The 14414-nt window shown below is 39.1% G+C and overlaps 1 protein-coding gene across 1 annotated transcript in view; it reads right to left on the bottom strand.

Annotated features, from left to right (window-relative positions):
* Positions 1-1009: 1009 nt before the first annotated feature.
* LOC104404692 (ephrin type-A receptor 6-like) overlaps positions 1010-14414 on the bottom strand; it is a gene marked incomplete at both ends in the record, with an annotated part of 59433 nt that continues 46028 nt past the window's right edge. Inside the window, 3 exons of the mRNA XM_010013199.1 lie at positions 1010-1159; positions 2579-2772; positions 12832-12981. Of these exons, the coding sequence (XP_010011501.1) occupies positions 1010-1159; positions 2579-2772; positions 12832-12981 (494 nt within the window). The remainder of the gene's footprint in view (positions 1160-2578; positions 2773-12831; positions 12982-14414) is intronic.

Here is a 14414-nt window from a genome sequence, read left to right as displayed (position 1 = left end):
TTAATTTGATACACCCCACTTGGATTTCTAAAAGCTTTAGAGAAGATTCCTCATCAAAGCTTTATAAGGAAAATGAGGAGCTATGGCATAAGAAGGTCTTTGCATGACTAAATAACTGGTTTAAAGTCAGGAGGTTAGGGGTAAATTGTCAGGTTTTACAATGTAGTCATCAATAGGAACCTACAGGGACCTATACTGGGATAATGTTGAACAGTTATGTTCAACAAACCAGTAAATGGTCTGGAAGAAGTGGCAAGCATAGAGGTGAAAAAGTCAGCTGATGAGACTGAATTGTTCAGAGTAGTGAGGGAAGGGACCAGCTGTGATGAGTTTTAGAAAGATCTTACAAAACTAAGTGACAATGCCATAAAGCAGCAGATGAAATTCAATGTAGGTGAATGTAAAGAGATACACATGGGAGAAAACCAGTCATAACCTCACATGTAAAATTACTGAATCATAACTGACCATTACCAGTATTAATACAGACAGTCCGAGCATCAAATAAAAGATTAGGAATTCATGGGAAGAGAATAGAGGACAAAACAGATCATATCATAATGATATCATGTTAATCCACAGTTTGCCCAAACCCTTATATACTGAGTGCAGGGTTTTAATTTCAAAAATGATAGAATAGTGCCAGAGGTGGTTGAAGACGAGCAGCAAGGAGTGGAAAAACTTCCTCATGAGGACTGACATGGGTGTGATGATGTTCACAGCAAACTAAGAAAAGATTTTTGCCATGGATTTCAGTGGTCAAAACTGATTTCTCAAGAAACATTTCAGGATGCTCACTGCCTGGCCTTTGGTAGTATTTGGTTTGGTCACAGAATAAAACTGGGTCTCTTAGTCACAGGTTGGTAAAAACCTGTATTTGTCTGTTACTAGCTTAAGTAGGAAAGGAAATGAAAGCACTGTTCCATACATCATGGTAATTATGTCACTGCAGCATCCAAACAAATTCAGATTGATTAATCACTGTAGGGATAATAGATTAGATACTTACTCAATACTCATTCTTGAGACCATATCCAAAGTTGTGAAACCTGCTGCCATGAAGTTATTTTTATACTGACCCATTTTTATGGAGTCCAGCCAGTCACTAACTGAAACAAACAAAGGATATTCTGGAACTTCACCTGGTGAATCTGGCATTCTGTAAACACAAAATGCAAAGGTTACCAAAGCACTATAAATATGACAACTTACTTGGGTAGGCATTGTTTTTATTAAAAGGCAGAAGGAATGAGAGAAGAGCCTGAGCTGTAAAGGTCAGGTGTTAACTGAGAATCTCTTTAACCCATTGTCTATAACTGAAGAATCGTGTCAGTCTGCCAAGTTGCACTACTTAAACAATACATGTTTTTAAAGCACTGCAACTCAGTAAGAAACCGAGGAACAAAGCTCTCCCACTGCTTTTATTTTTGTTCCCACAGAGTGTTTCTTTAACAGCTCTTATATGTTCACGATTATAATAATTTGTAAATACAGTAGTCAAAGTGAAGGACAAACAAAATTTAACATGACATAAAATTTAAAAACATTAAGATACTGCAAGATGATTTTCCCATTTATCTACGAAAAACCTCACTTGAAACAGCTTCTTACTGCTACACCATTATGCAATGGGAACACTTTGGTTAAAAGCCTAAAACTAATATTAAAAGAAGCAAAAAGAATAAAATTGTTTATCTTTTGCTTTTACGTAGAGTTATATAAAGTAGCAAATAAGAATGAAGGAGCTAATTTAGTGCCATTTCTGTTTCAGTTCTTTTCCTTAATATTATTGCAACTAAAACAGAAAGATGGAGAAACCTACTAAAGTTCTCAGAAAAAATGATGCAGGTCTTCATCAAAGCACTTTCTCTAAAGGTGTATTTCAGCTAATGAAAAGGGTGATGCCACCTGGACCTTCACTGATTTCAGCTGAAATCCAGGGACAGCTTGGATCAATAAGCCTACAAAAAAATGACAAATTCTCCTACCACAGCCTTACTTCTCCTGTGGCTGCATACATTTCTGTAATGCTATTAATGGAAAAAAACTTTGGGCAACACCATCAAGAATTTGTTGTGGAATGGTAATAGCATAATCTCTTATTTGTTCACTGTTGCCATTCTTCTGCAGATAAATAAAGATTTAGCAAGCTAAGACAAGCTACTTTCTGCAGGAAATTACTCCAGGGCAGTTCAGAAATTGCTTGAGCACTGTCAGATGGAGAGACAGGCTGTTGAATAGAGGAAAAATAAAAATTACAAAGAGAAAACAAGCACAAAGGAGAAGCACCGAGAAAAACCCAAACAAACAGATTCACAAAGATTAAGGACAGAGCACACAGAGCTCAGACAAAAATAAAAAAAGAAAAACACATAATATAATCTGCATGACTTGAGAAAAAGAGTCCTTATACCACAGTGTGTTAACAAGAAAGCAAACCTTAAAAGTGGTTTTGAATTCAGAACTTTTGAATTCAGAACTTTGCGGCTCTCTCCCGCTGCTGCTTAATGCCCTGAAACATCTAATGATAGCCACTATATGTTATACAAGCAAAATAAAGTACCAAAAAGTGTCTTACACAAGTACATCTTCCACTAGGGTATGCAGGGTGCTGGGATTGCGGATCAGTTTGTCCAGGAAGTTGACAATGTCACTAAATTTTGGACGGTGGTTTCTCTCCTTTTGCCAGCAGTGAAGCATTAGTTGGTGAAGAGAAGCTGGGCAGCCCATGGGAGCTGGAAGCCTGTAGCCTTCTTCAATAGACAGTATAACCTAGAGAAATACAATGCATATGATTACTGGGCATCAGAATTAAATGCTTGAAAGGACAGTGTAAAGTTGACAATCAGAAACCAGTGATAACAATTAATGGCACAACTACCCTCACTTTCCACATTGTGTGGGCTTCACTGAGGGAATTCGGACTGGCAGGAGAGTGGCCAGAGGAGATGCAAAGTATTTTGTAGGCATATGAAACACAGTAGGCACTTTTTTTAGGCTCCCTGGCCACCCTCTTCAAACAGCCAAGAAAGGACGAGGAGAAGGAAGAACTAACCAGTATCACTATCTTTTTTATCCACTTCAGGTTTATGTGTTGGGGTCACAGGGCCACAAACTAACTTCATGTGGCCACTGCACACTGGGATGCTCTAATACTTGCATCCTGACAAAGTGTTAGTGTGTGGCAATGTCACAATACAATCAAGCACTACAAATGCACATTAAAGCACCTGGCAAATTTACATGGTGACAATATGTTTCTGGTGATCACTATGATTCGGATGTCCAAGCTGTTTATGACTAAACAACAGGTAATAAAATTATGGTGTTACCATATACACTTTAGGGTATATGGTAACTTTCAGATTCAGCAGATGTGAAAACCATGTTTGGGCAGGATGTGGAAAGAAACAGATCTGATGTTGCAGATAAATCACACATATGAAAAATCACATTTGATCAGAATTGAAGGGAGGCTTGTTTTCAGTAAAACAAAAAACATTGTCTGAAAAGGACATTAGCAGCCCTAATGTCCTAATGTGTGATAGGAGGTAGCAAAGTAGGTAAAGTCCATGATAAGCTGTCTGGATTCATTCTATGTAAGATTTAAAAAAACAAGAGGGAAGGTTACGAGGTTCTGCAAGGAGTGATAGTAGCTGTGGGGACAATGATAGAAATTGCAGTCAGGATTTCTTGCATATAAAAGAGTAAAAAGATAAGTGGTTGATCAAAAACAAAGCTAGGAAAAAGACCAACCCTACCACACACATAACCCTTCCACGTAAAAATCCAACCAATGCTAAATGTTCTCCGAAGTACAAATGATTGTACACAATATTTATAATAACACGGTGCAGTTATGAGAAACATACCTACTGCATTCATACCTACTCTGCTTTAAGGAGACATTTATCATTCTCACACAGATGTATGTACATGCTGCAGACATATTAATGCAGCTGGAAAGGGGTACATTAAACTGTTTACAGCAAATCAATGTTTTAGAGCACTAGCTGTAGCTTCAATATATTCAATGTTATTATCCCAGAATATATCCTCGTTCTCTTTTTGAATTCTGAATTAATGCTGTGGGTTCTGTTTAGCAATGCCTGATGCTTATGCTGCAAGCATTATGCAAATAAATAAGAGTAATGAAGCTACATTAGAACCTTAGATCCCCTTGATAGCATGGTAGAAAATGGAACAAGATTCTTGTAGCTGTACACAGCTGGGTCTCCGAGTTTTATCAGATGAGATGATTTGGTCCTACAGTGTATAGCCCTCTTGTACCCTGGCAGAAACACCTATTCATGAAAAACAAGTGTTTGCAATATGGCAGGGAATTAGGTTTGCATAGGGTAAGTTTTAGCCCCACAGGTAACAGCAGTGGGAAGTACAGGCTACTCCAAAGGCAGCGTTACTTGCCATCGGGATCCCTGAATTTTACGCATGTGTGAGCATTGACAGATCACATATGTGCAGACAGGCCTGGCCATGCACATACAGAGGTAATATCTAGCAGCAAATGATCTGTCAATATGATAATCCTTCCACCTGCCTGACTAGCTACTTGTTTGTCTTCCTGGGATTTACTTCAGTGGTCCAAAATCTGGACTGCCAAAATGGCTGCTATAGGAAAAAATACCATCAGATTTCCAAAGAAATGCTTCCTACAAAGCCCTGCCTGCTGATGCTGAATATGCCCCCTAGATTGGTCCTGTTACAGACTCAGGATGGGTGAAATTCAACCCTAAGTGCATGAAATTTTATTCACAAAACTGTCAAAGCTCACGTATCTCAAGCAGATTGTCAAAAGCGGCTTCATAAAACATAGGTGCTTGTTACAGTGTGGGGTATAGCCTAGTTGATACTTGTCACTGAAGAGGCAATGTGCAGCAGCCCAGAAATGCAGCTACTCTAATCTTTACACTTAACTATACGTGTCACAAATGATGAATTTATGAAATGTATTTTGGTTTTAAGGGAGAGGGAAAGCTTCTCTACTTTTATGAGACATATGGCATCTGCTCAACACAACAATAGAGAGCTGATGAGCTTTTCTAAAATAATTTATTCAGGAAAAAACCCAAAAGCAACCACAATTTTACAGACATTATATTTTCTCTGACATACTCTATTTTACCATATCTTTGAAAAAGAAGTTACAGTGCATTTGTTTCCTCTCTTGTTCAAAAGGAACATTTCAGTATGAAGAGAAATGCCAGCTGATACTGGGATAATTATAATTTCTCATTAATACCAGCACATTTTAAAAATAAACTGCAAATATTGCCTCATTAGTATCCCTTGTGAGGCAAGTATTATTTTTAGAGTCTAAGAAGCAAGAGTAAAAGTGTGCTGTCTAGTATTGCAATGGGAATACAGTCTCAAAGGAAGAATTAGAGCCTTTTAGTTCCCTATTTACTTATTTATTTTAGCTCCTGCATTGCTACTTGCATAGCACCTGTCTCTGAACAGATGAATTAGATATCCATATACCTAAAGGAAAGAAGTATTAAGTTTTACGTGGTGATATATAACTGTATAGTATATAATATGTAAAGATTCTACATGTTAACATCTTTTAAATGCCTTTTTCCTTGTCAGTTTAAGGTTGAAGAAGCACCACATTAATAGTGAAATGGTCTAATGATCTACAAAAGGGATATAGCAACAGCTCTAGCAATCGTTGTAACTCTTTCCTTATTGGCAAATCAATGTCCCATTTATTTCAACCTGAAAGAATAGGAGTATCACCTTAGGTCCAATGCAAAATGAATCCCTGAGTCTGCTAACAAAAAGGCTGGTTACTGCTCTCTAGTTCTGGTTTTGATGAACACTTGATGGGTATCAAAGGAGAAAAACATGCAAATATTCTGCGCTGACTTCAAACACCGAGAAAGAGGCTGTAGGTTTCTTTTCAGTGATGAGTAACTTTAAAACTCCTTAGAAGGTCTTGTGGGTCAGCATTAATATGAGTAAAATAGCCAGGGTGTATTTTTACAAGCACTGCTTTTCAGCTGATAACGCTATAAACTATAAGGGATTGGGAGTATTTTTTACAGTTAACAGAGGTAATTATTTCCATGCTTTTTAATGCTTATGCTTTTACTTCTACAAAGGCGACAATTCTTTTTATATATTTTTGAACACAGATGATATTAAACATTAGAGCCTGTTAAATACATTTTATCATTTTTTGTATGACGTTAGACATAGCTGTAAAGGTTGAAGACAGGGTTGTTATTAAATATTAATTATAATACAAAATTATTTGAACAATAGTTTATGGACTTGTACATAAAATTTATGCATGTTTAGCTTCAAAATACTTTGAAATTGACAAAAATCACATCTGAAAATTAAGCTGTAATCTTTCTGATAGCTTCATTATTAAGGGTAACATAAACTTTTGTGTTCAAAAGTTAACTGACAGATTTTTTAATGAGGCTGGGGCAGAAGGAAGTCCAGAGGGATGTTGTCCCTGTGTCCTGCTGACATCTGAAAAATCTACGAGGAGGGAGAGGCAGCTGCTCATGCCTCATGGTATGGAGCCAATCCCAGGTGCCTGCCAAGTGTTTTGATATCTGTAGGTTGAAAGAACTATATTGGGGTAAGTTATTTTTACTATTACAAGAAACTTTCATGAGTGTAAGGACTTTTATACTGTTTCCTACAGTAGTTTTCTTGCATATTGATTCCAATCCATTAAATATTCTTTCTTTTCTCTTTTTAATATGGTAGTTCTGCAACATGCACTAATTTATACAGTGGTCTCTAACAGGTGTCCCAGTAGATTTCACTCACAGCTGTTCTACAAACCAAATGCATGGAATATAAATCTTCCTTTCCTCACATGAGCATTAGCAAGCCAGGCTCTTAGCACAATCTGTTCATCAGTATACTAGTTTCCTTGGAACATTCAATATCTTAGCTAATGTTTATTAATTAAGCAATAAGACACAACAGACTGTGCAGCAGCCCTAATTAATGGACACCTCTGGTGCATGCCACACATCTAAGAAGTGCATTAATCAGCTCCAACACAGGTTGGAAGTGACTTACCACAATAATAAAATGGTTATTTACTTAAATAAGAACATTCCTCAAAGTTAGTAACAGTTTTAAACCTCTACATTATACTGTACTCAAAATTTTACGAGAGGAGTTTTCAAATTCAAGTGCCTAAAGTTCAGCTTCCAAATCCCTGCTTAGGAATACAAATAGAGGACACTAGATTTGCAGAGGTGTTGAGTCTCTGTGTCTAGCACTGACCCAGTGGTTACTTGTGAACAGTTGTAGTCTCAGACTGGGTTTATTGAGGTGGCAGGTATTAATCTGACACTTCACATCAGCTTGGACTCTGTGTTACCTGTGCTGGCTCCTCGTGGTTCAATTGCTGTAACTGAGAGGTAAGTCAGAGAATCATGGAATTGTAGAATTGACAAGAGACCCTTTGTAGTCTTAGCTCAGCCCTACTCTTCATCTGACTGAAGATGTGTTCACATGACACACAGGCACAGCATCAGACAGCATTGAACTTGCCTTTCCTGGCATTGCTTCCCTTCGGGTAGGGGTGGGCATACCATTGGTTTCTATGTTATGAATGTAAGAAATTAACATTTAACTGGAAGCCACTCAAAACATCACTTAGGTATGGTCTAAAAAAGTGAATTGATTTCCTAAAGTTGTTTAATTAGAAAATCAATTTGTAAGATGGAATGTGGAAAAATAGATCTGGCTCTGTGGGCTTTACACTAGGAAAACTTCTAGCACTTTACAAAAACCCACCCAATTAAAAAAAAATTATTGCTAGCTAGAGAAGAGTTTTACTATGATCAAAACACGGTAACTGTTGTAATGTAACATTATTTGCTAATTATGTAACATTAATTGCCAGACATTTTGCTGTAGCAGAACCTCTGACCGTACTTTTATGTAGGACCTTATTAACTGTTGTTTGCATAACGTGTCTTTTATGAATCTGTTTAGTCCCTGTTATTTTCCCTGCCCATATATACAGTATCAGTGACTTTTTGAGAAAGTCCTATTATTTCTGCTAAATAAGTTCATATGAATTCATTTTACTAAAAGAAATGTCTCAATGTGCAGAAAAGTAAGCTTTACAATATGTCTAATAAATTGAACTTTCCCAATGACACTTAGAGTCACAAAATTTAGAAGGTCACTGATAGTCACTGTTAACATTTGGACACTGAAAGCCTGGGGAGAGGGCTCCAGAGAAAAGGAGTCCTTTGTGCTGTGTGTTGCTGAACTTCAGGTAAAGCTCCTAGGAGTCAGCATCATAGCATAAACAGCATCCATACTGCTCTCATCATTGTTCTGTATTAACAGATATTTCTATTTTGGATGTAGGCCTAATTACATACTGCTATCTTCATGCTTTAGCAGAATATTTAATATCCTTTGAATGAAGGGGTCACTTTATGAATTCTTATGGCTGGCATGGCCTTGAATAGATACATCGTAAGGTCTATAGACAGGAAGAGGACAGGCAGAAGCCAGCCTCAGAAAAAGGGAGAGGCAGCTAGAATGAAGGTCTGTGTTGTGCACTGCTCTCACCGGGACTTTATGTAAGGGTCCTACCAGTCATTCAAACCCTCTTTCCAGGAGGTGAATAGTGAGGCTGAATGGACTTGATTGTAAGTCTCTTTCCCCCCCCCTTCCGTGTTAGCAGTAATAGCAGTGGGAGAGCCAAGCAACTGGTCAAGTGGCCTGGTAACAGAGCTGGTGACTGGAGAAGGATTATAATTACGGAAGGAAAAGAGATGATGGCAGTTGGGTGGGTTCCTCATAGGGAGTTGACCCAACACCAGGTGAAATCACTCACAACTGGAACAGAGACTGAAATTCCCCATGTTGTAGCAGCACAAAGTTGCAAGACCGTGGAACACGACGACTGGTGAGTTGACGCTAGCTGGACACCAGGTGCCCCCCAAAGTCGCTCTGTCACTTCCCTCCTCAGCTGGACAGAGGAGGGAAAATACAATGAAAGGCTCATGGATCAAGATAAGGACAAGGAGAGATCACTAAAAATACCAACCATGAATGGGGTGTTACAGAGAAAGTGGAGAAATGAAATACCAGTTACATGGTGAGGAAAATCAGGCAAAAGACTACTGCCCATGATATGCTCAGAGGATGTGTCAGTGGCAACTGGCAGGGGCAACAGCAGAAAGGACTGAGCCAAATACTGCATTGAGGACAGTGCAGCCCCTGGACCAGGCAGTGCTAACGGGGCTGGAAGGGAAAAATAACTGCCCAGTGAGCCTTATTTGTAAAGTTGTACTAACTACTCAGAGAGCATTAAGTGGACAAGTTTGTGCCCACTGGGGCACATAACCCTGAAATTCCAGCAGAATGTAAGAAAACACTTTTCTATTGTGCATGTGACTGAGCACTGGCACAGGTTGCCCAGAGGCTGTAGAGTCTCCATCCTTGGAGATAGATACTCAAAACCCAATCAGAGACAGCCCTGAGCAAAGTGCTTTAGCTAACCCTGCTTGAGCAGGGGGCTGGACTGGACAAAGTTGAAAGGTCCCTCAAGCTCAGCTGTTGTGGGATTTGCTAGTAGCTTTTTCTTAGTTTCTTGTTCTGTTCACTCTCCCACTAAAAGAAGGCTCACAGTGAAACTAACCATTGCATCTATTACTTTGGGAAGGCAGAAAATTTGAGGCTCTATGTGCATTTTGATATAAAGTGCATTCAATGCAATGCAGAGTAATTGGGTTTTGCAACAGCATACTAGCGATGAACAGGCAGATGCTGCCATTGCTGTGTTCAGCTTTGCTTCTGAATGGAAGATTAGCTCAAGAATACCACCCTCTGCTATTGCAAGGCTGAAGCGATGACCCAACTCCTTAGCAATCAGCTACTAAATACCATATAATAGGATCATAGAATGGTTAGGGTTGGAAGGGACCTAAAAGGTCATCTAGTTTCAATGAGAAAAGGCAAATGCACTTTCCACTAGACCAGGTTGCTCAAAGTCCTGTCCAACCTGGCCTTGAACACTTCCATGGATAGGGCAGCCACAACTTCTCTTGGCAACACCTACCGCATCTAACTGCCCTCATAGTAAAGAATTTCTTCCTAATACCTTATCTAAATCTACCCTCATTGAGCTTAAAGCCATTCCCCCTTGTCTATCCCTACATGCTCTTGTAAAATGCCTCTCAAGTTATACAATTATTATATTCTGTAACATGCAGCATGCTACAGTTGTGATGACAGTAACGCGCTGTTTCTTTAACTTACAGATAACTGTGGCAGTAACTGAGATTTTCAGGTCTCAAACATGCTTCTGAAATGTCCACGGATTACCAAAGTTGCTCAATATACAAGGAAGTCAGAGTAAAGTGATACCTGGACTAATTACCTGGAAATGGCAGCTTGAGGCTGCATAAAGCCCCATCTGATTAGCATTCAGTGTCAGTGCTGGAAAATAAGGGAGAACAGAAACTAACAGAGCAACAGAAAGATGCAAGGGTACTGCTTCCTACCTGTCCTTCAGACTCTTCTCCCTAATGAACCCCGCTGCAGCACTTGCAGCCTGCTCAGGAGGTGGCTCGGTAATGAGAGGTATTGCTGCGGTACTGGGCAATACCGACCTGTGGGTTGGGGAGCTGGTGGGGCACGTGGATGCCCACCATGTGAAAGCCAGGCTCCAATGCCTGTCCCCTCCTTCGGCGGAGATAAGAAGAGTATGAGAGATGGTAGGACACCTCCCAGCCTGGCATCAAGGCTGGGAGTAACCGGCCAGCAAAGTCTTGCAAGGTGGCTTTTTAAAGGAAAATAATGGCAGTTTGCCTTAAATTGGTGTTTGCAAGCTGTGGCAGTTCAGGAGCTGATAAGTGGCTCTCAGTTCAGGCAAAGTACGGAGGCTGGGATACTCAGTTTTAGTTGGAGTCTGCTTGTTCATTCTGTGCTACTGACTTCAAATCCATTGGCACACTTCAATCAAATCAAATAAGTTTTGTAAGAATCAGCAGCTGGGCAGAGGCATAAAGTTCACCTTAGGACACAGAGACTTAAATACATGAGAAATCTATACACAGGAGATTTTGTACTGTGGCCCAGGGAAAAGAAAAAACGAGCTTAATTCAGCAGTCTAAGCTTAGGTGTCTAGTTTTAGACTCCCTTGAGTATCCTGTCTGGCCTTCAGTTGTTGCTCCAGAAGGACTCGGATCTCCTGCATGTTCTATGTCAACTGCATGTGGAGATCTTCATTACTCTAGGGTATCTTGAATGCCAACAGATTGCTAGCTGTGGGAAACAGAACTGAGCTTACTGGGCTTATCTGCTTATTTGCAGTAGGTCCATGATGAGTTTAGAGTTCAGATAGATATTACCAAAATAATGTCTCCGCTGAAGAGAAAAGGTCTATTTCAGCTCAGTGGTTGCTTGGTCTCTCTGGATGGGCAACCAGCCACCAGTGCCTGGTCAATCAATAGAAGCATAGCTCAAAACCAGGCACAGTACGCATCATCCCATATCTGGTGTTAGTTAAGGAGTACAGCAGGGAGCTGGGTTGCTGGCAGGTAGATGCGTGCAGAGAGGATGGAGGCTGTAGGCATTGTCAGGGGAGAGTGATCTACAGGAGAGTTGGTCTAATTCCAAAGGGTGAACTCACAAGAGAAATGCTGGAGATTAGTTAGTATTATGGTACTGGTGAAGCTGTAAAGTACAAATCCAAAGGAGATAAGGCTTTATTAGTTCTGCTAGTCTTTTTTCTTTTAGGTAGTTCTAGTTGTTTTTTTCCTTTTCTTCCTGAAACACTCTGAAATGATGTTTTTTTAATGAAAATCTCTCTCAGATCCTTATCCCCAAATGACTGATCAGCCTTAACAAGCAACCAGACTTGAACAGTTATTCAGACAGCTGAATAACTTAGCAACAATATAAAAACAGCCATCTGGGAAAAGTCTTGTCAACTCTTCAGAACCAATGCAGAGGTATTCTAGGCACATACATGAGAGAGGTTAAGATAGGTTGGCTTGTACTCTGCATTTTGACATAGAGATTGATGGCTGGTATGAAGACTGAATATACCAGTTTAAGCTGTCATAGGGATCTATCAGACAAGAGACTGAGTGAAAATTTAAATTGTGTTGGAGAAAAAGACATTTCCCCTTTTCCATGTCTCATTATTAGCCTTCAATTTTGCTGGGAGCAAAATTTTCTTAATTGGGAAGGGTTATTTTGCCTTTTGCAAAACAAAGGCAAAGGAAAACATAACTTTGTTATGAGGGAGGATTATGTCCTGCACTGTGGTTAAGCCTATATGTAGTTTTTAAGGTAAACTGAATGCACTTAATTCTTAGAAATGAGAATTAGCAAATACGTATCTCATGCCAGCTTAACTCTTCTAGACTTTAACCATGTATGTCCACTGAAGGGTTCTGTCAGACTATATTGGACATAACGGACCAATTTATAGTTCCAGTATTCCCTCAAGTTTTGATTATAGCTTTACTGAGAACTGCATCAACTTGCACATCTGATGCTGATTTCCAAGGACTGGGATGAAAGCCACATAGAGCCACCATTAAACCTGGCATGCTGGCTAAGACTTTTTGTAATACATCTTTAATCCATGGGAGGAAGCTAGTCAAGGTTTTACTTATAGATGACCAAGTCTTCAGGTTGCATGAATTAACTGTCACATTGAAGTTGACAGAGTTATGCTGATTTAAATAAGTTGAGGTTCCAGCCTAGACAGTGAATGAGAAAGCAAAGCAGGGCAGGGAGTGACAATCAGTTTCAAGGAACATTTGAAAAACTTGACCATTAGTCCGAGGCAGTACTTACATCCTGGTTGGACATCTCCCAGTATGGTCTCTCACCGTAGGACATCACCTCCCACATTACAATCCCATAGCTCCACGCATCACTCGCTGAAGAGAACTTCCGGTAAGCTATAGCTTCAGGAGCGGTCCACCGTATGGGGATTTTTCCGCCCTGGAAAATATGATACAAACTTGTCAGTATGACTAGAATACAGAATAGCATGTGTCTAAAAGAAAAGAGAAAAAAAATCCTGGGTTCGACATTCTCTCTCCTGTCAATTTGCCTTGTCAATTTGCTGCAAGTGGAAGGGAAGAAATACACCTTTTCTAGAAGTTGATAAAAATTCATTTTCCTTTCTAGCCTAATTCACCAAAAGCAGCACTTTGTGGAAAGAAAACTCAGTTCAAAGAAAGGAAAGCATTTTAGATGATTCATGTTTGTTCAGTCATATAATTAGAACATGCTTTTTGATTTAAAACATCTAAAGCCTGAATTTCCTAGTACATTGACATTAAAACACTTTCCTTAAATAAAACAAACATCTATTGCAAAATGGAACAACAAAAGCACTTAATACAATGATATAATCAGAAAGGAAACTATAGGCTTTCTATTGTTCTTTACTTTAGATAATCTCATTTAATTTTTGTTGTGCCCTTTAAATATCCAGGTAAGTAGCAAACCAAGTGTGTTTCTAATAATGTGTTTCCTTGGGATATTGAATAGTTTCATTCTGTAGCTTTCAACTTAAAAGCCAAATACCACCATACACAAAAACTAACCAACCAACCAACCAACAAAAGGTAAGAATTCAATCAACAAACCTGACTTATTCTTTACCACAGGATGCAGAACTTCTCTCTGACATTAGTAATTTAAACCTTCAATCTCTTATATTTTCCCACAAATAGTTCACACACCAAAACTACCTTTCCTTTTCAGAATAAGGTATTTCTTCTCCAGATATATTCATCTTTTTGAAAGTATACAGTTTTCTTTTCACAAGTATACATTTATTATCATTCTCAACTCTCTAAAAAGTATATATAAAGAGCAGTACGCTTAAGGTGCCACTAGATGGTAGAAGGAGGCAGTCAGCAGCAGCTACTTTCAACAAGCAGTAATAGATTCTGCTCAGCGTTATAATTGTATTTCTGACTAACAAAAGAAGAAATGAACTAGAACATCCTCTTGGCAATCAAATAGAAGCCACAGTGAAAAACAAGTATGTAAATCTCTGTTAATTTGCTTTGAATATATAAAAAATTGTCTGCGAGTTGCTGAGGCCTGACTTCAACTGCCTGAGAGGATGGTTGTTTTACCAAAAGAGTGCTCAAAAGCAAAGCTCTGTGTGTTGATGTGCCAGTAAGCTAAATTCTCATCACCAAGTCTCACCTGCTGATGAAAAATCTATGGTTAACATTCGCATTGTATGGGAGGTATGACAGTAGCCGAGATGTCCTTTGTATGATGTTACTGGTTTTGCAGCTGCTTTTTTAAAACCTTAGCTTGCTCAGTTGTAGTTGAAGTCAGTGGCAAACCACTTACTGATTTTAGCAGTAGCAAGGTAAAGATAGTACTTTATTACACTGTTTATTACTCTA

The sequence above is a fragment of the Nestor notabilis genome, unplaced genomic scaffold (assembly GCF_000696875.1).
Source record: "Nestor notabilis isolate BGI_N333 unplaced genomic scaffold, ASM69687v1 scaffold704, whole genome shotgun sequence".
NCBI classification, from domain to species: domain Eukaryota; kingdom Metazoa; phylum Chordata; class Aves; order Psittaciformes; family Psittacidae; genus Nestor; species Nestor notabilis.
This window is presented reverse-complemented; position numbering and strand designations above follow the sequence as displayed.